Here is a 27060-nt window from a genome sequence, read left to right as displayed (position 1 = left end):
TGTCCACTGGACTTTGGGAAACCCGGGCTTACTCTATAACATGTTTCTATGGTCTTAACTAGAGTGTGAAAAGTGCTCTGTATAGACAAATCTACTGTATATAGACGAAACATTCTGGCATCTCATAAATAGAAGGTACATGCTATTTCTGGGGAGTTTAAAAAATGAACTTTAGCCCACATGAATGATTTGAACCATAGGGAGGGATCTTTGTAAGGACTGTTTAATGTGGAAAGGATAAAAGTCAGTCAAAGTCGGAAAAAGGTATATAAAATAAGGAACAGTTTAGTGAAAGCCAGTCACATGCTTTTACATGCCTTTTCAAACAGTCCAGAAACAAGACGGGCGCTCGTTGGAAGTTAGAAGGCAGCAAAATTGAAGCTGAAAAAGAAAATACTTTTGTGCAAACTGTAAAGGGAACTCACTGTTGTGGGATTTTATTAAAGAGAATGGCTTAGCGAAACTGAAAAATAATTAGACACTTCTATGAACAAGAATGGCAGCTGCAGTTATGTGACTGTGGATAAAATTATGACTATCAAACTTATGTCCTGAAGCACGAGGATTGATTGCCAGCTGGGATCAGGAACAAATTTTCCAATCTTGGTATAGTATAAAACAGTTGGGCAAGTGCATTGGAGGGGGTTTTATCCCTTCCTTTGAACCAGCTGGCATTAGTCACTATCACATTCAAGATACCAGAGTACATGAACCATTGATCAATTCTGGTATGGCAACTCCTTTCTAGTACATATTCCAGGTTATTTATGACCTTTGCTCTCACATGAATTTATATTTAGAAGGCCACCAAGCCCAGAAGAGGCAGGGATTTGGATATGCCTTTGTTAAAAAACTGGAACCCTTATTTGCTTTTTACAATTTAGTGTCCCACCTAAAAGTCTGTTTAGTGCTTTATCTAATCTGTCCCAGTTAGAATGTAAGATTTAAAATGTTTTCAGGACTGTCTATAAATTTGGATTTCACTGTCAAGTTCTCGTCTAATGAGCATTAATGATAAGGAAACCAATTTCCATCTCCATTAGAAATGCAAGGAAAAACAAATGTTTGCCAAATGCATAAGGACAAAATTGGGAAAATATTCAGTAAGGGCCTGATCCAAAGCACACTGAACTCAACAAAAAGACACCCATCAATTTCAATGTAGATTCTAAGCTAGCTAGGGCAAGGATTGTCTTTCTTCTATGTTTGTTCAGTACTCAGCATAATGGGGCCCCAATCCTGAGTTTGGGCACTACCATAATATTAATATTCATTAATACTAAATAGGCTTTACATCAGGCCCTAAACTATTAGAAAACAGAAATCAAACAATCAGATTATATAAAACAATGCTATTAAAATGGTTAGGGGTTTTTTTTTGGCTTAGACTACACTTTTCCCCATTTAAAAGTTTTTCAGTGACATCACATACAGCACAAGCTTTTCAAACACAGGTGCTCAACTCCCGAATTTCTGTGCTCATGAAGGGAATTAGGTGTTTATTTACCCTCTTTATGCTCCTAAATGCTGATTTGTGTGTCCAAAGATGGGGTTTTGGATGTCCTTTAAAGGTACCCAGATTTAAAAAATTGGGGGTATGGTCTTATTTAATGTACAGTATTTGGGCTTTATTCCAAAGATCCTCAATTGCCATTGGAAAAAAAAAATCTCTGGCTCTGCTATGCACGTCTTCTCTGCAATGCAGATAGTACATTCCTTTTATACACACACACACACACACACACACCTCCCTACCCATCTGTTCTTTCACACAGTGAAGTGCAAATGAAATAAAATAAAAAAAAAAACCAATAAACTCTGTTAGTCTGAGCCCAACCCTGCAGCCGTCTGGTGGAACTCCTCTCCTGAGTAAGGACTGCAGAACTGGGCCCTGTGTGGGGCAAGCCCCATCCAGGCATGGAAGGACGTTAGTAATCTTGCTTGAATTTAACACAAATAAATACAGAAAACCAAACTGAAACCTAGGTGTTGTGTTACCTTTGAACCATGTTTGAAACTGATGATAAAAAGCTGTCCATTCTTTTGGAAAACATCTCTGCTCCCTTCTTAAAAAAGTTAATCTGAAAAATATAATAAGGGTATTCTGGAAATTATCTAAGAAAGGTTTGTCAATCAAAAAATGGATGGTGGGGAAGGTGCCAAGCATGATCCTGTGGTGACTCATGTCACAGACTGCCATTCAAATCTAAGACATTATTGAAACACCAACCTCTCCTGTCCCACCTCTTCCCCCCAAACATGAAGGGTAGTGACCACACTGACAGTCAAATTACTAATATTAACACTATTAACTGGCCTAAAGAACCATGTCACCCCTCTTCCATCCTCCAGATTGGTCAGCATTGTGCAGAACCTAGTTATGTGGCAGTACGCACTACTGTGCCCCATACTGCTACGTAAGCTGGGGCCAGGATTTTCTCCTTAATTATGCTTATTAGGCCAGGTCTACATTAGAGACATCTGCTGGCACAGCTATGTCAGTCAGGGGTGTAAAGACGTGTATCCATGGCCAACATAGCTGTGGCAGCAAAAGCCCCTACTGTACCTGTAGTTATACCAATAAACCTGTGCTTTTACCAGTATAGCAGGGGGAGGGGAGCGGGGCTAGCAGTTTTGTTGGTATAAGCTGTGTCCATACTAGGAGTGCTTTGCTGGTATAGGATACCCATATAGCTACACCACCAAAGTACTCCTAGTGTTGACCTGGCCTGAGATGATCCTCCCTAGCATCTGTGCTCTTAATCTGCATAACCAGATGACTGCTATGGAAGAAATGGATAGGGGGCGAGGAAAACAAACCCTACTCATTCTGACTGACTACCCTTCCCAAGAAGAGTTCAGTGAGGCTATTTTAGTTAGTGGCTCTTGAGTTAGATGGAAACCTATAAAACCAAGTGTTAATTCATTATTAAAGAATCAAACACTATTCGTGCATTAACTATTGGTTCATATTAGATCCCATATCTTATCTTACTCCCATCTCCATGCACAGGAAGAAGCAGCTACAGCATATAGACACTAACAGTTGCTCCTCCCACCAAATTATTTCCAATATGCTAAGCCTCATACTCATCCTCTCTTTGGAAACATGAAACACAAGGTGCGCACATTTTAGCTGATAGATTAATATGGACAACTTACAGTACAAAGACAGATAGGCACTTTACAGCTTCTTATGTATGAATAGGAGTTGGCTTCGGGCTGGCCTGACACTTTGCATTCTCACAGTAACAAGGCATTACCGTATAGGGCATCCAAAGTCCACGATTCCAGCTTGGCACTTTGTTTCCATACAAGCAGATAAATGGGAATGCCTTGTGTTACTCTGCAGAGAGGCCTCAGTGGTTAAAGTAGATTGAAACAGGAAGGGAAGCGCTTGCTGCACCAGCCCGGGAGGGGGAACTGTGAGAAAGCACTACTCACTCTAGACAGGAGGAGGGAGCATCATTTGATTTTAGCTGGGGGAAAATCAGTGCAGTCTTCCCCTGCTGCGATTGACACCTGTGCCAAGAGGGAGTAAACTCCCTCTACTGGTGTAAGTGGACAGAGAATTCTTATGTTACACAACTTTTGCACAGGTGGAGATGATTATGCAAAGTACAGGAGAGTTAAGAAACAGACCCACTCTATTTTTATCCCAAGTGGAAGTATGAAGCAACAGAAATCTCATGCAAAGGCCTGTTCTCATGAGATTTCCAGCAGTTTTGCAGACTAAAGCAGTGCGGATAATTTGCAGAGAAGGCCCTGAACTACTTGACTTTTATGTGGTTTCCCCCTCACTAGATAATACTGCATAGACCAGTGGTCCCCGAACTTTTTACCTCGCGACCTCCCCTTACTCCTGTCCGCACCCCCACCCCCTCCAGAGCCATGGCCAGGAGCAGGCATGTGGCTCCAGGAGGGAGGGAGGGATGAGGACACGGGTAAGGGGGCCGAGGCTGGAGCCATAGCTGGGGGCAGGGATGGAGCCTCAGCCACGGGCCAAGGCCAGCAGCCGGGGCCAGGAGTGGAGATGGGTGGCACTTCCTCCCCGCCCCCCGTGGGGGCTGGCCCAGGCCCCAGCCATGCCTCACCCCAGGGGCGTGCCCCACAGGTTGGGAACCTCTGGCATAGACTTATTATTTACACTCAGTAGTTTCAGGTCCTAGTTCTCATTTACATTAAGGACCCTTTACATCATATTCTGGCAGTGTAAATGGAACTTAAAATAGAGTACTCAAAGTGCTGTACAAATATTAATCAATTAATCCTCCCAACACTCCTGGGCAGTAGGTTTTTAGTATTACTGCCACATATTATGGACTTGGAAACCAAGGAAGAGACTTGGCCAAAGCCACACAGCAAATCACTGGCTGAGCAAGGATTAGTATATAGGATTTCCAAGTGACTACATTCTCTCTCCTATTCTCCAACACATGCTCCAGTTCCTGTTCACACAAGACTCCTCATCAGCATGCTGACTATCTCATGCTGGGAAGTAAACTGTCACACAGGTGAGCTTATAAAAGCACAAAGTGAACAATGACAAATTTTGTTGTGATGACAGTTTAGTTAGCCTACTATGTGCTGATTTTGCTTTTGTGTGTGTTTTTTGAAGTAGTATCTTTATGAATAACTAAAAGTCCAACTATCTGACCATAAATAAAGTACAACTTGAGTAAGGCCTTGCAAAATTTGGTTCAATATGCACATTGTTTGAATAGAGAGAGGAAATATACAGGTTCACACAGAAAGAATAAAAATGGCAGCACAAGATTTTAACAGAAAACATTTTGAATAAGGTTTTCCCTATTTTCATGTGTCAGCTGCCACAACTCCTTCTATGCCAAAATGTCTTTCATATCCCAGAGACATGTTCCTTTAAGTGACATTTCCACTATCCTGGCTTTACTGTACATACCTGTCCTTGGGTGTATCCTAGCATAGGTTCCATCATTGCAATTCTCTTCCTGTACTGCAGAGCATTCAGGGCACAGTAATACTGTAATGATGAAAGATGCTGCTTCCTCCTTGCATTTGCCACCTCCTTTACTACTTCTGTCTTTAGCTGAATACAAATTTGGGCAGAATTTAAAACTGACAGTCATGCAATGCACAATCATGTTATGGATATATCCAGATCATTTACTGATTATTTTAATGTCATCATTAAATATTTATTTTTCATTATGGGAAACAATATCTCCATGACAAGATAAAAACAAGCATTAGAAGTAAAAAAACAATTAATATAGGCTCTACCTGGCAACATATTTAACTGCCTCTCTAACTTTACTTGATGTATGCAGTGTAGTTATAGCTGTGTCGGTCCCAGGGTTTTAGGGAGACAAGGGGGTTGTGGTAATATATTTTATTGGACTGACTTCTGTTAGTGAGAGAGAGAAACTTCCGAGGACCTGAAGAAGAGCTCTGCGTGGCTCGAAAGCGTGTCTCTCTCTCTCACCAACAGAAGTTTCACCTCATCTCTCTTCAAGCATATGAGCAGCTCTCTGGGCTATAAATAGCACAACTACTACATATTTTAAATTGTAAGCATCAGGTTATGACTTTGGTTACATCAGCATAAGTCTGGAGTAATTTCATTGTAGCAGAGATCAGAACCTGGTCCTATGTGTGTGTAATTCATAGAACTAGTAATTCTGGGCACAAGTCACAATCTGCTGCATCTCCAAGCACATACGTCCGATACAGGAGCTAAACACTGCATTCTGATCCGCAATGCAGATCCCTTAAATCATCTTCTGATCTTTCTAAAAGTGTAAAGCCCCCCTATTGGCCCAATCTTACGTTCTTTGCACACTTTGTACTGAGTGGGAGGCTTGGGTGTGCAAAAAATGCAGGATCAGTCCCATTGACATCACATTCATTTGCTGTAGGTGGAATGAGAATCAATATCCAAAGACCTGCCAGGCACACTGAAGAGGAGAATGTAGTCCTTCAAGCACAGCAGATTATTAATGGCATTATTACATCACTTCAGGTACAAACACTCTGCATCAATAATCCTCTAGTACAGTGGTCTCCAAACTTTTTTGATCGCTCACCCCTATCAGTAAAGTTATTTTGAGCACACACACCCCGCCGTGCCGGCTCTACCATTTTTGCCGAAGCAAAAAAAAAAAAAAAAAAAAAAAAGCCGCTCGGACTCCCGCCGGACGAAGCACACACAAAAAAAAGCTCCTCCTGCTGCGCACCCCCAAGGATCCTCTTGTGCACCCCACTTTGGAGACCACTGCTCTAGTACAGCATCCTCCCTTTAGCAGGTTGGTAGACAGATGGATTTTACAGCAGGAGGCCTATAAAAATCTTTGTGGTCATTTTGGATTTCTTCTGTCATGAAGAAGTCATCCTTACAGTTCTCCTTGCTGCTTTATGGCCTCAAATTCAACAAAACACTTAAGCACGCATGTGTGACACAGAGGCTGACTCACAGTCCTGGGTGCCCTGAGAAGCAGCACAACATGCCTTACTTGAAACATAAATAGTTCCTTCAAGTTAGGCACATGCTTCAGTACCTCTATCAACTGAGGCCTAAAAGCTTTGTTGCTGGCTCAAAAGGCAATCACTGGGAGTCTTGAGCTACTGTGGATTCAATCCACAAAACCCAGAAGTCTGTACATTTGCCAATGCTGTAGTTAAAAATGAATAAGAACCAAACTATAAAAGACTTTTATTTACCTTTTCATTTTCTCTTCTTTTTGGTAATCGGCTATACTTTGCCATGGAGAGATCATGTTCTAAAAACAAGAAGCATTTTCAGCATCATGGCATGGGTATACACACAACATGTCTCCTGTGACATAATTAGTGCATGCCATTAGAAACAAACAAAAGTATAAAACATACCATTGCTAGCAAGGCCGAAAAGATCCTTTAAAGTGCTTACTTCTGAAATAAAAAAAAGTCAACACTTCAGAATGAAGAGAGCTATATACATTGCTCATTCAAGCAGAATCACAACAAAACTAAATCCCTTTATAGGTACTTGAAGGACAGTTGCCTACGTCATTTTACTCCTACAAACAGAAATGTGTAATTTATGTTCATGTCTTGAAAATAATACATGAAGAGCAGCACTTACAAAATATTTGCAATGAGCCGCTGGCATCTCCTATGCCCCCAGTTTGTTTCATCCATTTGGGGCTTGTCTTAAATTATAAACACCTCAAGGTAAGCACAAATGAGTTCCCAATCCTAACAGGGCCTTTGGGGGGGGGGGGTCATCTGCAATATAAATAATTTCCACCCTCATGCTCTGCTGTGCTTTACATTACTATTCACTTTACCGATCCACTTCCCTCCTTACTGCAAGAAATACTTCTCTTCCTCCAATGTACCACTTGGTCACATGATGCTCCACTGCCAAGCCCCTGCTGGGACCTCAGGAAAGGAAGCATGGAAGGAAGCACCTGTACACGCAGGTAGGTAAGATTTAGATAAACCTGCTTTACTGTACAAGCTCTGACAATGGAAAAAGATCCCGTATGTACAGGTTAATTTATACAAGGAACCTGCAGGCTACTTTGTCCATTACCAAAGAGAAGCTGTCCTTTGCCTAAAAAAATCTGCTGTTTTGAACAACATATTGCCAGTGCTTAAATGACACATAGAAAGCTGTGTGCCCACCAGTGACTGCCACAGCATATGAACTAGGGCCCTGATCCTGTAACTGGATCAGACCTACTTGGGCAGACCTTTGTGCCTCTGCAAAGCCACAGTAACATCAATGTGGATGCGACTGCTGGGTTGGGGCCAATATTAAGGATATTCGGCAAAATGTTCTGATTGGGGTGAGGAAAGGTAGCTAAGTAAATAAGCTGTTTTTCAAAGGTGCTGCTCTCACTGCCCCCTCCCTGTGCACTGTAACTTGCATTAATCTCTTCAGTAAGAATACCCAGGAGGAAATTGTGAAAGACTTAGAGAGAAATTGCAGGATTTGTGTTCTTCACCAAGGTACCATGTGCTCACATAGACCAAAACTGTGCTGTAGCTCAATGCCCCAACAGCGTCTGCGTTCCTCTAGTGCAAGAAGTGGGAATTCTGAGGCAGCTTCAAATAAACTAGTACATGAAGGTTTTTATTGCATCCAATATGAAAAATAAGGCTGTAAGTAGACAACTGCTTGTACTATTAGTAGTAGTAGTAGCAGTAGTTAATTTTATCCTACACCAAATTTTCAGTGGGCTACAGATTTCTGTACTGAAAATGCATAACTGCTCTCAGGAAGCAAGAGATTTTGGCAGCCTGACAGGTAATAGATGGGACTTTGGCATCTACAGAACTGGGAGAAAGTTTGGGTTCTTGACACCTCTGGGGCTTTAGATAGTGGGGATGAGATATATCTCCTTGCCCTCTCCCCTCCTATGAACAAGGGCAGAGGTCATTTGAAATTTTGGGTGCAAATTACACACACACACACACACACAAAAGGAAAGAGCTGAAGAGAGACAGGAGCTTTCTGAGGGGCTGGCCCAAGACTATGGAATGAACTCCCCCAGGAACTAAGGACCATCACAAACCTCACCATCTTCTGCTCCAAGTGCAAGGTGCCTTTCTTTTACCTTCCCTTCTCTGACTCACACACAATGCTATATGTTTGTATGTGTTAATTAAAAACAAGACACACTGCTGTGCATACACACTTTTCCCCCTGGGAAAAGGATGAGAACAAACATGTGACAGATATTAGTCATGTTGCCTAATGCACTACTGAAAGGCACTCAGATACTATGATGAATACATAGAAGAGTAGAATAGAAAAATGTAACTCCTTAAGCTCCAGCCCTGCAAACACTTACGTACATGTTTAACTGTAAGCATGTGAGTGGTCTCACTGAAATCAAGTGAGCAAAGTTAAATATGAAAGCATCTGCAGGACAAAGATCTTGGTATTTGGACATTATGTGCCTCTTGTTTTGACACCTACCACAGAACTATTATAAACAACATGCATTTGTCACAGGCCCATTCAGGTCATCATAGTCTTAACTGCTCTATAGTGATGTATGGAAATGAAACAAGCTGAAAATCATAATTTCTCCAAAGCATGTTTTCTTTCACAATTATACTGCAGTTGTTTTCTCTTCCAATAAAACCAGTTCAAACAAATGTAGGCACCTAAATGCCTTCTGAGGTGAGCTGAGCATGGGAACTATTTATTATTATTTAAAGTTGAGATACAGTCAATAAAATCTTATGCGTCTCTTGCATGTGCTGATTAGACTCTCTCTGAACTTGCACAGCAACCTGCTTTCAAAATTATTCCAAATATTTGCACTATTTTGTTTTGTGAGCAAGGAATTTCCAATTTTGTGCCATCGTGCCATCTGGATCTTTCCATGGGTGGCACAGAGTTAAAAAGGTTGATCTGCCTAAACAGGGGAAAAACAGGTATGCTTTGTAGTCAGAAAAATCCGGCCCCTGTTTTTCAAACCCAGTTTTCTCACAGTAGGGTTAATATTACCTCTCCTTTCAGATGTTCACAAGCCTGGAGCACCACTGCATTCCTCCAGTTTTATGCAAGTATGACACCACCGAATTCAATTAAGTCACATTGGTATAAAAACAGATCACACGGTGGAGAATGTGGCCTTGTATTTTGAAACAGGTAGCACGTGTGCTGGACTTCTACAAATTTAGGTCTGACCAAAAATACTCAGTCTAGCAGCAAGTAAGAAAAGATCAGATTTTTCTGGCAATTAATACAAAACCAAGTTTCTTAATGACAAATTGATAAACAGTCAACAGCTTACAACAAAATGTGTCAGGCACCAAAAGTTATGAGTTGATAGCAATTTGGAATCTAACCAAAACTTACCTGTAAGATCTTTTTCTCGAAATTGTATGATCGGGAGAACCATTGTGTCCGCAAGCTGTTTTGCCAGCTCAGAATGGAGAATGTTAAGCTGAAAGAGAGAGAAATGATTGAAAATACTGCATTGTGCACAGAGTACTACAGACACACAGTCATCAGCCCGTGAGCCATATAGGCCTCTGTCTACAATGTAGTTGTAGCCGTGTCAGTCCAAGGATCTGAGAGAGACAAGGTGGGTGAGGTAAATAAATATTTATTATTACTACAACTACATTGCATACAACAATGGAAGGTATCAAATTTAGCCATCTGAAATGGAAACTCCACAACATGAAGAAAAAGCATCCCCAGAGGTCTCATGTTCTATAACCGCGTGACCACTACATACAACTGCAAATATGCTGAACAGCTCTGCAGACAGACTTCAGAGAAACTGAGGCACCATTTACTGCACTTCACATGCCCCAGAAGGGACCACCTCAAATGAGAAATCATCACAGGCTCCTACATACTGGAGTTTAAAAAAAAAAAAACAGTACAGACGTCCCCCGGGTTACGCAAACCCGACTTACGCAAATCCGCACTTATGGAAAAAGTTCCGTAAGCTAGAAATAGGAGGGTTGTGGGGTTTTTGGGGGGGGGGGGGGGGAGGGAGAGGAGGCGCATAATGGTTGGGGATAGGTTTCCGACTTACGCAAAATTCGAGTTATGCAAGGCGTTCCGGAACGTAACGTTTGCGTAAGTCCGGGAGCGTCTGTAAAGTTACTTGGAAATCATGCAAGAAATCTAAAACAACTATAAAAACAAACAAACAAACAAACAAACAACTGATGAAAGCCACCCAACACAACAACAAAAAGTGGAACCAACTACAAGTACTCCACGACCACCGAACACCACGGCACCAGTATCCACCAAGTAGACACTGCACGACACCCAAACAGCATCAGTTTATCAAGACTAACCCTCACTGGAGCTGCATTATCTGTGCTCTAAGGGACTGAACTTCTGCCCTACCTCAGAACCTGATACCATACTTGTGGAGAACTAGAAGAATTCTTCCACCCGTCTCCACCTCAAATAATTCTTTCACCAGAATGACAACACCACTCACAATTACCATGTCCCCACAACAGAAGTTGGTCCAATAAAAGGTATTACCTCACCCACCTTGTCTCTCCAGGTGTATTTAAAGCATTTGTGTTTACATTTCTCTTGGGATTTAAAAATTTCTCAGGGAACTAGCTATTGGGCCAAATAATGCCAGGCTTCGTGGTCGTATGATATTTCTGATCCCAGATGGAGGGAATACCTCAGAAAGACCAGGTGTCATTAATTTTTTATTATTATTAATAATTTTGACCTTATACCTGGTTACCTGGAGTATTAAAAACCCACCAAAAACAAACAAATACTGAGTCAACCCAAATAGCTCAAATAGTGTTTGGTTTTAAGCATTTTCCTCTGGAAACTGAATGCATTGCACTACTAAATATAATGCAAAATCAGTTGTCACTGAAGTCAATGGAAAGACTGCCACTGACTGTACTAGGAACTGGATCAGTTCTGTAGTCATCAACAGTTTTAACAGCTTCAACAAAAATGACAGTGGTAAATGTCCAACAGTTCCTCAGGACCCCATAAATTAAGCTTGCTCAAGGAGAGGCTTTGAAGCAAAACGTTTACCGCCACACTATTTACTGTCTAAATACTGGTTTCTCACTTGGGCTGCACCTGGCACAGTACACCCACCTTGCACAAACAAAAAGAAAAATGTCCTTGAACATTAACTCAACTTAGTCTCAGTTCCAAATTAAATTGTAAACAAGTGTTGTTCTTTATACTTTTAATGCTTTAATTTTTAAAAACTTCTCATTTTATCAATATTTTCTTATTTATTTGGATTGATTTTTCTCCTTTTTTGGTGCGGGGGAGGGAAATGGATTAAGGCCAATATTTAAAAAAAAAGAAGCAGCAGCAGCAAGTTAGACTTCTAAAAGCCACATTTAGGCACCTCTTGATTTTAATAAGTGCTGAGCTCCTATTAAGATCAATGGATCCTACACTCTTGATTCATGCAACTCTCTCTATTGAAGGCAATGGGAGTTTTGCCTGAGTATGGACCGCAAGATCAGGGAGAGAGTAATTTAATCACTGCTTAAATGAACACTGATTCTATACAATACGTCTTTCCCCCACTGTCATTTGGAGTGACTCCCAATGAAACTCAACAATGGTTGGGTAGCAGGTGTGTTGGTCATATGGTTCATAATCATCTCACTGTTACCTTGTGTTTTTTGTCTGTCTGTTGTACTTATCTGTTGTCTCATCTTATACTTAAGGGCTTGTCTACACGGCAAAGATTTTTCAGTGTATCTTTAGTTTTCTCGGCACAAACTGCCTTGCACCTACACATCAAAGTTCTTTTTTTGATTCATTCAGTAGCTATGTTTAACCCTTATTGGAAAAAACTTTCCCCTGTAGACAAACTCTTAGTCTATCAGCTCTTAGAAGCAGGGACTGTCTTTTTAGTCTGTGTTTGTACAATGCCTAGCACAGTGGGGCCACGATGTGTGACTAAAATCGCTAGGCTGCTACTACAATACAAATTAAAAATTCATCGTTATCTTCCTTAATGCATGGAAAGGGGTGTAGGGGCAGACTATGGAGGAGATAAATAGAACCATTCAATAACCAGTGCAAGTCCCTGAGCAGTGATCCAGGGAAAAGCCAAATAGGTAAGGAGGAGTGTCACAGTGTGTTACAGCTGCTACCACAACTCACACACCATAGCAGTGGCCACTGCTTCTGCACCCGAGTTCAGTGGGTTGGGTGAGAGGATACTATGCACTTCAATCCCCAAAGCTTGTTTACTCAAGATGTGCATGGTTGATGAGGATTTCAGCCTAAAAGCTTAATTTAATCCTTGCCTGATCTTTTTAAAGGATTCAAAGAGCATTTCAGTTCCTTCACACTTGTGCCTTTGAGTAGATTTCATTAGTAATTAGCCTCCATTAACCACGTTCTTTGTTAATGCTCTACACAACAGAGTCAGGACCATTTCCCACTGCTAGAGCTTCTCTTTCCTTTCATTCGTGTAAACTGAAATGTATTCACAATAGGAACCATTACAAATAAAGGATCCTATTCATAAATGCTTTACTCTCATGGCAAGTCTCTCCCTCCCTCTCCCCCCACCCCCAATTTCTGTAGGTATCTCTTTAAAATCCAGACCAGAATGTGATCCAGCACATAAAGACATGTTTTGTGGCATGTTGTTATATATGGATGGGGAAGTCCCTTTTTCCATGTCAATAGCAGCAGGGAGAGAGGGTCAGACTGGGCTCAGCTAGGACGCCCATGATCATGCTGGGGCTTGGCAAAAGGTTCCACAGATGAGACCAAAGATGTGATGTTCTATATACTGTCAGGGATTACTGAGACCCAGGATGCTACTTGTCTGGATCCCTAAACGTGGTTGCCCGGTAAGGCCAAGTTCTGCAAACTTGTTCTTCCTGTCAAGTCTGCAGAGGCAGGGAACCAGCTTGGAGGGGTTACGTGGCTGTAGAGCAGTCGTAACTGGGATTCAGTAAACTCCAGGGGCACAGCTGACAGGAGGCTGAGGAAAGGAAGGAGTGGGCAACTTAAGAGGAAAAGCCTAGATTCAACAAAATGGATTCTGTGCTCACAGCTAGCAAAGAGTAGGGCTTTGTTTGTACCTTGGAAGGGAGAAAACATTGATTTTTGACCTGTTTATACTCCAGTAAGAGGGGGCAATGCTTTGTGTGTGTTCTGAGAGAGCCTGTTATGTAACATTAACCATCGGTCCTTTTAAAGATCACCAGAAAGAAATGGCATGGCAGGAAGCAAGTAAGGGCTAAATTAATCTTTGGGGTAACTTTGATTAAGTCAATGGAGTTACACCATGCTAATATTTGAGCTTATTTAACCAAGTTTTGTTATTCTGTCTAAATTAGGCCCCAATACAACCCATTGCCTTTTTACTTTAATGGCAAACAAAAGTTAAAAAGAAGTAGTAGCGTATTTCTGATTATACAAGCACAGACCCTGTGGAACCTAGAAGGGATGAGGTAAGACCAAAAAAACCACTCTGACACTAAGGTCATACAAGCACCTAGATACTCAGACCACCCGGGAAACATTATTTCATGCCCAGTGAGGCCATATTTAGAAAAACTCCCATTTCTTAGCAGTGACATGCACTGCCTGGAGAGAACAAAAGCATTGTGTACTCAATTCTGTAGCCTGATTTAAACCAACCCTCTTGCCATCAAACTCCTGCTGAATCCTACAGCATAAAATTCTATGTCATCTTGAGGTGACTATTTGAAACTTCATTAACTGTTGCTTGTGATGCTCCTTTCCCCAGAAAATATGGGCACCGATTGCAGAGTTTAATGCTTAATAGTGTAAAGGCCTTTTCTATCAGAAGGAGGAGATCATAAACTAGCCCAATCCAGTTGATACTTGACCCATTTCAGAATCTCCCCTAATTCCCCTGCCTGTTTGGCAAAGCCCTTGCATTGAGGATGATGAATTGCGCGAGGGGGGGCGGGCACAGGGTGTGTGCTCAAAGAGGTTGAATGGCCCAGATTCACAAAGACCAGGACTTTCAATAGAAGTTATGAGTCTAAATACCTTTGTGGATTCTGAGCCAATATTCCCAGCACTCCCCTAGTAATACAAATTGGCACACTTCTTAAGGGATGCAATCTACTCCCCCTCACACATATGGGAGTGGGGTGCAGAGCTGGGACATTGCTCTCCCACAGGAGCGGTATGCTTCCATGGGAGCATCCCAGTAGCAGTTCTACACTCCCCTGGGCACTGGGGTTGCAACTCTGCCCAATCCTTACCTGGTGTAGAATAAGTATTAAATGAAAGAAGGAAAGTTAGCTTATTCATTAAGGAAATACATAGGTGTCGTAAAAACGGACCTCAATAGCATGTAGAAGGAAGGTCTTAAAAATAATGAGTTATAAGGCGAAATGGAATAAAGTAGGCAGGATGTCTGGTTCAAAGAATAACTAATGAAATAAGGGGAAGTTTCTAAAAGGAAGGCCTCTGACTGATAGGGATGACTACAGGCAATAAGAGAAAAAGAATTTCTCTTAAAAGGAGCCAACATGGACCTTCCCACCCCACCTACCAGTGTTATGTCCCATGTGAACACAGGTGCAACTAAAAAGCTGTTGGTCAGCAGGAAGGAGGGAACAAGATAAGAAGAAAAGGCCTAGGGAAGAAAAGAGGTGGTATATCTTGTCTGGGTTAAGACTGGAAATAAGGGTGAACTGTCTCCATTTGGTTTTTAGCTGCAATCAGTAATTGGCAATGGCATCACTTGTTTGTTAAAGGGTATAAAAAGTGAACTCCTCAAGGGTTCATTGCTAATTCCTGACCATGCTGGAGTCAGCCAATATGGGTCTGAGCACTACTGGGATTAGCCTGTTTTATAAGCACTTGATCAAGATACTTACAATGTTTTGTTACTGTTTGGCTGTAGTAAATTGCTTATTATTTAGGCTTTTAAGGCATGTTTAGAGCAATTGTATCAGTACCATTTGGCCTTTGGATTTAATAAAGGAATTTATGGTTAAATCAGTGTTCGGTGATTTCCCTTATTAATAATATTTGAAAATATTAATAATTCCAAACACAAGGGTTATATAAAGGGAGTGGGATTTATTACTCCTTCCCTTCCATTACATGGTCGCACAAAGGCCAGGCAGAATTTAGCCTTTAGTTGTAGTCAGAGGAAAGTGGCTAAAGAGACAGAGAACATGATGATATTGCTATAGGCCATTTAAATTACCTCATCCACTACTTTTGAAAAGTAATGAAGGGTGGATATCACTTCTTCATCTCCTTTACCCAGGGCAAAATTCTGAAAATAAAAATATATATTGATACTGTAAGTTAACAAGGTCATTATACAGACAATATGTCGTACTACAAATATGCACTACTACTTTCATACATGCACTTTATATTTTAATTTCCTTGTCTAAAGGAATAACGTTTATCTGATTTATTTAATGGGAATGGTCGTACCAAGAATAGGCTGCTTTGCATCTTCATTAATTTACTAACAAACATTTTGGATGGGATTTTCAAAAATACTCAGCGCTGCTCCCACTGAAGTCAACAGGCAATTTCCCCCAATGGCTTCAATGGGACCCGAGTTAGGCCAATGATGAGCCATTTTGAAAATCCTACCCTTTGAATAGATTTTTCATATGCACCATCTAATCAGCTGAATGTTGAGACTGTTACCCTTGCAAACATAGAATTTTAGACGTACCTGCTTTTCATATGCAAGAAGCTGCTTGGAAAGCTGTTGTGTGGCTAGACACATTTCATTCTACAAAACAAAAAGGAGAGTTTAGTAGAGGTAACCAAAAATATTTAGAATTACTGTTGTTACTACTTTATTATTTGGATAGTGGTAGTGTTTATAGGCCACAAACAGGACCAGGACCCTGGGGGATATATACACACTGCAAGTGACCTTCCCTGCCTCAAAGATTTCACATCTATGGGTATACCTACACTGCGATAAAAACCCACGGCACCAAGTCTTAGAGCCCAGGTCAGCTGTCTCAGGCTCGCGAGCCTGGGACTGTGGGGCTGCAAATAGCAGCGTAGATGTCTGGGCTCAGGTGAAGCCCGGGCTCTGAGATCCTATCACCTGTGGTGTCTCAGAGCCCAGGCTCCAGCCTGAGCCCAAACAGCTACACTGTAATTTTATAACCCTGCAGCCTGAGGGCCATGCTGTGGGTCTTTTATTGCAGTATAGATGTGCCGTGTGGCTCTGATTCTGCAATTACTCTAGCACATGCTTAACTCTGTGTACATGAGAAGTCCCAAAGCACTCCACCAATTCATACGACCCATGGCCAGTTGGTGTGAATGAGGCTTGGTCTACATTCGATTTTAGTATGAATTTAACTGATTGGTTAGAAGTATGATTTTTTTTACTGAAATAATTACATTGGTACACGGATGCAGTTATACTAGTTTAAAGGTGCCTTATACTAGTATAGCTTATTTGCCTAAATTCACTGGAATAAGCTGTGCCAATATACAGGTTATACCAGTTATACAGGTACCACTGCATCCACACTAGGGGGTTGTACTGGTATAACTATACAGGTTTCAAACTGTGGTAGCCGTACAAAGCTGTGTGTAGAGCAATGCTTAGAGCAATCCCAAACGGGCCAGTGGAACTATTAATATGCAACAATTTAAGTACACTCATAATGGATGGATTGCAGGACTGAGCCCAAATTCAAGAGTAAAAAGAATAGGCGGTTTGCTGACACATGGCTAGTCTGCGAGTAACTTTGCGACCAGGTACATTGAGAAGGTCACAAACCATGCCTGATGCTCCCCTTCCCACAGAATGCATTACACAGCAGCTTCTAAAGAAGTCACAAGTTATAACTTCCCACTTAAAATCTGCAATCCAGAGGAGGAACTAGTGGAAAGAAGTGGGGAGGAATAATGAGAAAGGGTGGGAAAGTAGCCCCAGAACAGGTGAAATCAATCAATCTAAGCCAAAGAGGGAAACTGGTTTAGCCACTGAATCCCAAGGCCAATTTAAAGCACCACCATTATTTTGGCGCTACTAGCAATTTCTGGTCTGCAGTGCTCATGTTGCAGACTGAAGCCCAGACACTTAAACTGCACCCCACAGTCTCAAGGATTTCTCTCCGTTACAAAATCTCTGTGAGTGAGAAGGAGTATGTCTTTAGGTGGTGGGGGGGAAAGGTGATTTTAAAGGGCCCAAAGGCCCCCAGCCGCAGCACAGCAGGGCTAAGGCAGGCTTCCTGCCCGCCCTCGCTCCCCGCCGCTCTCGGAAGCGGCCAGCACATCCCTGTGGCCCCTGGGGAGAGGGTCTCCGCGTGCTGCTCCCTCCCCAAGCGCCGACTCCGCAGATCCCATTGGCTGGGAACTGCGGCCAATGGGAGCTGTGGGGGTGGTGCCTGTGGGCAGCAGCACACCAAGACCCCTTGGCCCCCCACCTACGGGTTGCTGCCAGAGGGGTGCGTTGGTTGCTTTCGGAAGCCACCCGAGGTAAGCACAGACACTCTTACCTCCTCCTGCACCCCAACCCCCTGCCCCAGCCATGAGCCCCCTCCCACACCCAAACTCCCACCCAGAGCCCGCACCTCCTCCCACACCCCAACCCCCTGCCCCAGCCCTGAGCCCCCCCGGACCCAAACTCCCTCCCAGAGCCTGCACCCCAACCCCCTCCTGCACCCCAACCCCCTACCCAGCCGAGCCCCCACGCACCCAAACTCCCTCCCAGAGCCTGCACCCCAACCCCCTGCCCCAGCCCTGAGCCCCCTCCCACACCCAAACTCCCGCCCAGAGCTTGCACCCAAACTCCCTCCCACAGCCTGCACCTCCTCCCGCATCCCCTCCCACACCCAAACTCCCTGCCCCAGCCTGGTGAAAATGAGGGAGAGGGAGAGCGAGCAACGGAGGGAGGGGGGATGGAGTGAGCAGGGGTGGGGCCTCAGAGAAGGCACAGGACAGGGATGTGGTCCCAGGGAAGGGGTGGGGCAGGGCAAGGGTATGTGGGTTTACGTGATTAGACAGTTGGCAACCCTACTGGGCAGGCATGTGAAAGCCCTGGCCATGCCGGAAGAGCGTGCCCAGCAGTGCAGCCGGCAGCTCGCTGGGCACCAGTCAGTACAGGCACAGCACCACCCAAATGTCAGGCAGACCGTGTTCGCGCGGGCACAGCTTGTGCATGCGTGGGGGCCCATTGACTGTTCTGCCCTGGGGCCCGGAATTGCTGTCTGGAGGCCAGTTAGGTTGCAAACCCTATCTCTCATGTGTTTGTACAGCACCAAGCACAAGAGGGTCCCAATCCCAACTGAGGCCTTAGAGTGTTACCAGAATATATAATACTTATTACTAATAACCATAATGTAGAAGTTTAGCTGAAAGACACTCTGAGCTAGTATTGGGGCTGTTCTCACATAGAAGATTTCAACAACAAATAGTATTTAAATAGTACTGAGAAAACAATGTAAAGCTCCTGCAACCCCATGTTGCTATTAGTATTGTGACAGCACCAACAGGTAAATGTGAAGATGCTGGGCTTGAAACATCCTCACACCTCTGCTATTTGCCCTCAGTGTCTTCCTCTGTGTATCAGAAACCTAGCGAGTGGGGGAAGGCAGGGTTAGGAAAGGAAGCAAGTTCTACTCTCAGCTAAAGCAGTAGAGTTAACCTACATTTATACCTGTGTAAATGAGAGCAGAATTTGGCCTGGGATATGTAAGAGGGAGACTAAAGATTCCAACAGCAGAAGCTTTGTCACTAGCCAGATAGAACCTGCTCCCTGATGGCTTCCTCTGCCCTTCTGTGCAAGCACATCTTGGTATAGGACAGAATCTGAGTGAAAGACTCTAGAAACAGTCTTTGCATGGGCCTCTGCAGCATCTTAACTCCTCTGCAGAGTCACTGTTTGCAGGGGATGAGGAGTGGTAAAGTCATGTTCAGGCCATGGAAAAAACAAAGGGCATATTCTGTGTAGCAGGATATCTACCTGAATGGCTGCAATGCAAGCATAAGACAGATGTTGGCTCTCCTAGTTCTGGCCCCCTTAGATCATGAAGATGGTTTTTCACAGGCCCTAAGCGATTGGAGCAGTGAGTGCAGAGAGCTGTTCTACGGCATAGCCAAGGGCTCGGGGCCTGGTACTTGAGTTAAACGGTGACTATTACATGACCAGGCAATGGCCGCCATATGCAGACCCCATAGAGAGTATTCATATTCTCGGCAGGAATAGAGAGAAAAGGTGGAGAGGGCTGAGATTTACCTTGGCAGAAAGCAAGCACAAGGTCTCCATTCACTGAAATACCACTGAAGCCAATAGACGGTGCTTTCAGTGGTGCATAGGCCTTAGGGCTGGCTCTGTGCACTGAGGTGTCATTCTGTCAGAATACAGTGCACACTACTACCGCGTACATGTGAATCCATCTGGGGTTGCTAATGCTTAGTTATACACACACACCTACCTCTCTCTACCTTGCAGATTGTGACCCTATTCTCGGTATAAAATTTTAATTATGTCATTTCCAAACAAACAGAAAACACTAGCACACAAATCAAGTTAATCAGACAGGTGTAAATACCGCCATATTACCCAGGGACAAGACACTCTGCTCAGCCTGTGGCAACATTGCTTAATTAAAAACACTTTTTTGGGGCAACTCCAGCTTAACCCTCCTCCAATTCATTCTCAGTCAGGCTTCTCTCTGGCACTGTCTTGTGCCCCCTTCCTCTCTTGACACCATTAATCAACTGAAGGGATTAAAAGTTGTTGTTTGCATTGCTTGTATTTACAGATCCATGAAGCCCTTGGAATCCATTCTAGCAGTTAATTCAATTCCATACATTTCCCCCTGGAATACAGCAACATACTATTATCCTGAATTGGCTGAAAATAATGTGTTGATTAAGTTGAAGAACAAACATTATTTGTTTGTAAATGTACTTTTATCATTAAATAATTAAACAACATTAGAAAAATCTCTTGGAAAACGGTGGCACGAAGCAAAATAAAGACTATTCTAAATTTTTTTCCAACTGTTCAAATTACTCTCTGTCACAATACCCCACAGCTCCTTCTGAAATTTCAGAGTTAATCAAACGCTTCTGTAGTGGGAAAGTCAGTAAGGACAGATTACCGACTAGAAAACATATTGAAAGCCTGAGCAGTCTGATAAATCTAAGTGAGGGCAAAATTCATTTTCGTTAGTACTATACATACAAAACACATGTATTTTCATTAGCTGATTTTATAGCGGGGAAAAAATCCCCAGGGAAATCATGTACAAATGTTTATTGGGAGGAAGAGGGGACTGGACAGAAATCCGTTCTAATTAAGCAGTGACGACCCTGGATGAATTATTTCATTTAGTTTTGAGCTTAGCTACCAAGTGCTCAGAGCTGTAACGGAAAAAGTAAACAAAGATCTACCAGCATCAGATTACATGGCTGTGATAAAGAAGACAAGGTAATGCATCTAAATCCTCTCTTTACCATATGTAAATGAAAAAGGGACTGTACTTGAAATGCGCTGTTTCAACACTTTAGTCAACTCTGGGCCTGATCCCACTTTCATTCCAGTCAATGGCAAAATTCCCATTTATTAATTTTTGGATCTGAACTTCCCCAAAGTGTCAGAGTGTTCATCTCTGGGCTTCTGGTGTGACTCTACCTTTTATTATCATCTGTCAAGCACACAGCTAGTTACCTGATGCAAGAATAGGCTCTTCCTCCCTCCAGTTCATAATGAAAACTCAGCTGCACTTACATACAATTTAGTTGTGAGATAGTCCATCATTTCTCAACACCTTTTCTTTCTAAATAAGTTCTGTGGTAAAAACATCAGTCAGATTGAATTAAAATTGGAATTAACCCTAATTTTTCAATAGTGGATAGTTACATATAATTGTCTACAAGATTCCAGATAAGAGTACCTGTAAAGGATTCAACTGAGTTATACAATTAGCTTTAAAGGCATTGAGCCACCTCATCTTGTCCAACCCCAGTATGATGAATCTTTCAGCATATCTACTTCTCTGTGCTAAGGACAGCATTTTCAAAACTTTGCATGTAAACGAGCGTGGAGTAATACAAAACTACTTTGCATAGCAATGGCAGATGCAGGGGGGAAATATAAACACACACACCCTGTATACACAATGGTGTGCAATAAAGTTTTAATTGGTATGCTTTTGGGATACCTAATTGCTCATAGATAGGAAGAGGAGGATGTCCACAAAGGATTTATGGATTTTCCTTCTTCTGGGATCATGGGAAGTATCCAACCTTAAACCCAGGCTCAGCTCAAATGGAGCTGAGGCATGAGATGAATGTGTTACCCAGCTCTGTCTATATGCTATCTGAAGCACTCAGCGGTCTGGCAATCGGGAAAATGCTACCATTGTAATGATTTAACTTTGCAGAGAGAATGCTTTAGAAATTAAGATCCCAATGCTGGGAGATGCTGAGATCCCCTAGTGTTGAAAGTGATCAGTAGCTCACGGGATCAGGCTATTTTATAGCTTTCCCTGTTTAAGCTGATTCACAATGGCGTGTTCAGTCCTCACAAGTAATGAATGGCTTGATGAAGGATCATCTGAGAGGAAGAGAAAAGATACAAGTCATGGCTCTGCTGTAAAACAGTGCCAGCAGCTACAGCAGGATTCTAGTTCTGGAGAGGAAAAAAAAAAATCTTTACAGTTTCCCTGCAAACCAGCTATCAGCTGAACGGTTATGATGTGTTCTCCTCTCTGTAACACTCAGATCTCCAAATTCTGCTCCGCAGACCACGGGCATAGAACATAAGAACGGCTGTACTGGGTCAGACCAACGGTCCATCTAGCCCAGTATCCTGTCTACCGACAGTGGCCAATGCCAGGTGCCCCAGAGGGAGTGAATCTAACAGGGAATGATCAAGTGATCTCTCTCCTGCCATCCATCTCCACCCTCTGACAAACAGAGGCTAGACACACCATTCCTTACCTATCCTGGCTAATAGCCATTAATGGACTTAACCTCCATGAATTTAACAGCATTTAAAAGAGAACTGGATAAAGTCCTAGTCTTCACAACCTCCTCAGGCAAGGAGTTCCACAAGTTGACTGTGCGCTGTGTGAAGAAGAACTTCCTTTTATTTGTTTTAAACCTGCTGCCCATTAATTTCATTTGGTGGCCCCTAGTCCTTGTGTTATGGGAATAAGTAAATAACTTTTCCTTATCCACATCACTCATGATTTTATATACCTCTATCATATCCCCCCTTCGCCTCCTCTTTTCCAAGCTGAAGAGTCCTAACCTCTTTAATCTCTCCTCATATGGGATCTGTTCCAAACCCCTAAACATTTTAGTTGCCCTTCTCGGAACCTTTTCTAGTGCCAGTATATCTTTTTTGATATGAGACCACATCTGTACGCAGTATTCAAGATGTGGACGTACCATCGATTTATATAAGGGCAATAATATATTCTCCGTCTTATTCTCTATCCCCTTTTTAATGATTCCTAACATCCTGTTTGCTTTTTTGACCGCCTCTGCACACTGCGTGGACGTCTTCAGAGACCTATCCATGATGACCCCAAAATCTATTTCCTGATTTGTTGTAGCTAAATTAGCCCCCATCATATTGTATGTATAGTTGGGGTTATTTTTTCCAATGTGCATTACTTTACATTTATCCACATTAAATTTCATTTGCCATTTTGTTGCCCAATCTCTTAGTTTTGTGAGATCTTTTTGAAGTTCTTCACAGTCTGCTTTGGTCCTAACTATCTTCAGATAAAAAGGCATCTTCTCGGCTCTCTGTGAGCTCAGGGGTGAAAACATTATCTATCATCTGCAAACTTTGCCACCTCACTTTTTACCCCTTTCTCCAGATTGTTTATGAATAAGTTGAATAGAACTGGTCCTAGGACAGACCCTTGGGGAACACCACTAGTTACCCCTCTCCATTCTGAGAATTTACCATGTATTCCTATCCTTTGTTCCCTGTCTTTTAACTAGTTCTCAATCCATGAAAGAACCTTCCCTTTTATCCCATGACAACTTAATTTACATACGAGCCTTTGGTGAGGGACCTTGTCAAAGGCTTTCTGGAAATCTAAGTACACTCTGTCCACTGGATCCCCCTTGTCCACATGTTTGTTGACCCCTTCAAAGAACTCTAATAGATTAGTAAGACAATTTCCCTTTACAGAAACCATGCTGATTTTTGCCCAACAATTTATGTTCTTCTAGGTGTCTGACAATTTTATTCTTTACTATTGTTTCAACTAGTTTGCCCGGTACTGACGTTAGACTTACCAGTCTGTAATTGCCGGGATCACCTCTAGAGCCCTTTTTAAATATTGGCGTTACATTAGCTATCTTCCAGTCACTGGGTACAGAAGCCAATTTAAAGGGCAGGTTACAAACCCTAGTTAATAGTTCCGCAGCTTCACATTTGAGTTCTTTCAGAACTCTTGGGTGAATGCCATCTGGTCCCGGTGACTTGTTAATGTTAAGTTTATCAATTAATTCCAAAACCTCCTCTAGTGATACTTCAATCCGTGACAGTTCCTCAGATTTGTCACCTACAAAAGCCAGCTCAGGTTTGGGAATCTCCCTAACATCCTCAGTCGTGAAGACTGAAGCAAAGAATTCATTTAGTTTCTCGGCAATGACTTTATTGTCTTTAAGCGCTCCTTTTGTATCTCGATCATCCAGGGTCCCCACTGCTTGTTTAGCAGGCTTCCTGCTTCTGATGTACTTAAAAAACATTTTGTTATTACCTTTTGAGTTTTTGGCTAGCTGTTCTTCAAACTCCTCTTTGGCTTTTCTTATTACATTTTTACACTTAATTTGGCAGTGTGTATGCTCCTTTCTATTTACCTCACTAGGATTTGACTTCCACTTTTTAAAGGATGCCTTTTTATCTCTCACTGCTTCTTTTACATGGTTGTTAAGCCACGGTGGGTCTTTTTTAGTTCTTTTACTGTGTTTCTTAATTTGGGGTATACGTTTGAGTTGGGCCTCTATTATGGTGTCTTTAAAAAGCGTCCATGCAGCTTGCAGGGATTTCACTTTAGTCACTGTACCTTTTAATTTCTGTTTAACTAACCCCCTCATTTTTGCATATTTCCCCTTTTTGAAATTAAATGCCACAGTGTTGGGCTGTTGAGATGTTCTTCCCACCACAGGGATATTGAATGCTATTGTATTATGGTCACTATTTCCAAGCGGTCCTGTTATAGTTATACCTCTTGGACCAGCTCCTGCGCTCCACTCAGGACTAAATCGAGAGTTGCCTCTCCCCTTGTGGGTTCCCGTACCAGCTGCTCCATGAAGCAGTCATTTAAAGTATCGAGAAATTTTGTCTCTGCATTTCGTCCTGAGGTGACATGTTCCCAGTTGATATGGGGATAATTGAAATCCCCCACTATTATTGAGTTCTTAATTTTGATAGCCTCTCTAATTTCCCTTAGCATTTCATCATCACTATCACTGTCCTGATCAGGTGGTCAATAATAGATCCCTAATGTTATATTCTTATTAAAGCATGAAATTACTATCCATAGAGATTCTATGGAACATGTGGATTCACTTAAAATTTTTACTTCATTTGATTCTACATTTTCTTTCACATATAGTCCCTCCCTGCACGACCTGTTCTGTCCTTCCGATATATTTGGTACCCCGGAATGATTGTGTCCCATTGTTTGTCCTCTGTGATGCCTATTATATCAATATCCTCCTTTATCACGAGGCACTCTAGTTCACCCATCTTATTATTTAGACTTCTAGCATTTGTGTACAAGCACTTTAAAAACTTGTCACTGTTTATTTGTCTGCCCTTTTCTGATGTGTTCGATTCTTTATGTGAATGTTTCTCGTCTGATCTGGCCCTTACATTATCCTCTTCCATCCTCTGCTCCTGACTATTAACCTAGAAAATCTCTATCAACAGACTCTCCTCTAAGAAAAGTCTCTGTCCGATCCACATGCTCCTCTGCAGCAGTCGGCTTTCCCCCATCTCCTAGTTTAAAAACTGCTCTGCAACCTTTTGAATGTTAATAAACTTGCTTCTAGGCCTGGTGACAATTCCAAAGCTCACCAGCAACAATGAAATGGAGTTCCACGGAGTTGTAAATACAATATTCATCATCCATTTAAATCCTGTTTATCTTTAACTGTGTTCTTATTTACATTTGGAGAATACATCACAGGAGGTGCCCTTCATATAAATAATGCACACTTGTGATCAATACGGCATCATAAATGTACATGGTGCTTTACAAAATCAGTGTTGCCAACTCCACTGATTTTATTGCAAGTCTCGTGTTATATGATATCTGATTTAAAGCCACACATGGTTACGTAAGAATCTCAACTTTCATTGAAAACAAAAGCCCTTATGGTTGCAGAGAAAAGCTTGAAAAGATGACCAGAGTGCAGCCACAAAGCTTAAAAACCAGAAGGCAAATAAAAGGAACACATTTATTATTAATTATTATTATTATACTATTAATAATAATAATAATAATAAATACCCATGATTTTAAACCATTCTCATGATTTTGTAGAGCCTGACTCACGATATTTGGATGTTTCAGATTGCAATACGGCAAAATAATAAGTAACGAAGTCTATGTTCCCAAAGAGCTGGAAACTCATTCATGGATCCAAAACCTTATGAAATCAATGAAAAGTCTCCCATGGACTCCAAAGGGCTTTAAATCAGGCTTTCTGAGCCCCAGGAGTGGTCTTAGAGCCAAAAAGAGGCATCACTGAGAGAGTGTAAGGATTCATTAATTAAATATGGGTGGTGGTGGGATGAAACTAGTTTGAAGAACAAACTAAAGGAATCCTAGGCAGCTCCAAATTACATAAGTGATGCTCAGTGCTGTCACTTTGCTTGGTAGCACCTACCTAATCCTCAGGACATTTTCTCCAATGTCTCTTTGCCCAAAAATATTTCCTTTCTGCATTGCTAAAGGCAGCATTAGATTGCTTCTAGTTCTCTCCCCCCTTGCTTCCCAGCAGCTACAAACACTGTTCGCATACAAATATATTTATTGGGACTGCTACAGAAAATGCCACAGCACTGACAATGTTCAGCATCTTATTGCACTATAACTTGTTTCTAGGATTCCCCTTCAGGTGCCTGGTTGATACACTTTAGTCGACTGTGGAATGAAATGGAATTACCAATTTAAAAAAAAGAATCATGTTTATTTTGTGGTGTCTTTTCTTTATTCTTGGCATATGAAGGTCCCCACTGGGCCATTACTGTAGCATGATGAGCGGAACTGGAGAATGACATTCAGATTTCAGGAGGGACTTAATTCAGTGTGGCACGGCACCTGGTGATTGGAAATGCAAGCTGGGGCACAGGCTGCTTGGTTTTAACTCTACAGCCTTATCACGTAAACACTAGCTTCACTTAAGAAAGATCTCTTTCCTACAATTCAGCCTGTCTGACACATCACTATTACTAATGGCACAGTCACTTCTGAGAGTTCAACCCATCAATAGAAATGAAACAGCAGTGTTGCCAACTCTCATGATTTTGTCATGAATCTCATGATAAATACTGTTTTCCTTAGAGCCCCAGCTCCTGGAGTCAAGTGGATATGGGATCATTTCAGCCTTCATTCTTAAAG

General features: G+C 42.2%; 1 protein-coding gene across 10 annotated transcripts in view; it reads right to left on the bottom strand.

Annotated features, from left to right (window-relative positions):
- APPL2 (adaptor protein, phosphotyrosine interacting with PH domain and leucine zipper 2) overlaps positions 1–27060 on the bottom strand; it is a 77568-nt gene that overhangs the window by 38653 nt on the left and 11855 nt on the right. For all 10 annotated transcript variants that reach the window (XM_008179371.4, XM_042843620.2, XM_005300780.5 and 7 more), the window contains 7 exons: positions 16158–16217; positions 15669–15740; positions 9839–9926; positions 6868–6909; positions 6700–6758; positions 4922–5068; positions 1999–2081 (listed from right to left, as the gene is read on the bottom strand). In XM_008179371.4, the coding sequence (XP_008177593.2) occupies positions 1999–2081; positions 4922–5068; positions 6700–6758; positions 6868–6909; positions 9839–9926; positions 15669–15740; positions 16158–16217 (551 nt within the window). The remainder of the gene's footprint in view (positions 1–1998; positions 2082–4921; positions 5069–6699; positions 6759–6867; positions 6910–9838; positions 9927–15668; positions 15741–16157; positions 16218–27060) is intronic.

This window comes from Chrysemys picta, chromosome 1 (genome assembly GCF_011386835.1).
Source record: "Chrysemys picta bellii isolate R12L10 chromosome 1, ASM1138683v2, whole genome shotgun sequence".
NCBI lineage: Eukaryota > Metazoa > Chordata > Testudines > Emydidae > Chrysemys > Chrysemys picta.
Note: the sequence above shows the minus strand (reverse complement) of the source record. Positions and strands in the feature narration are given on the sequence as shown.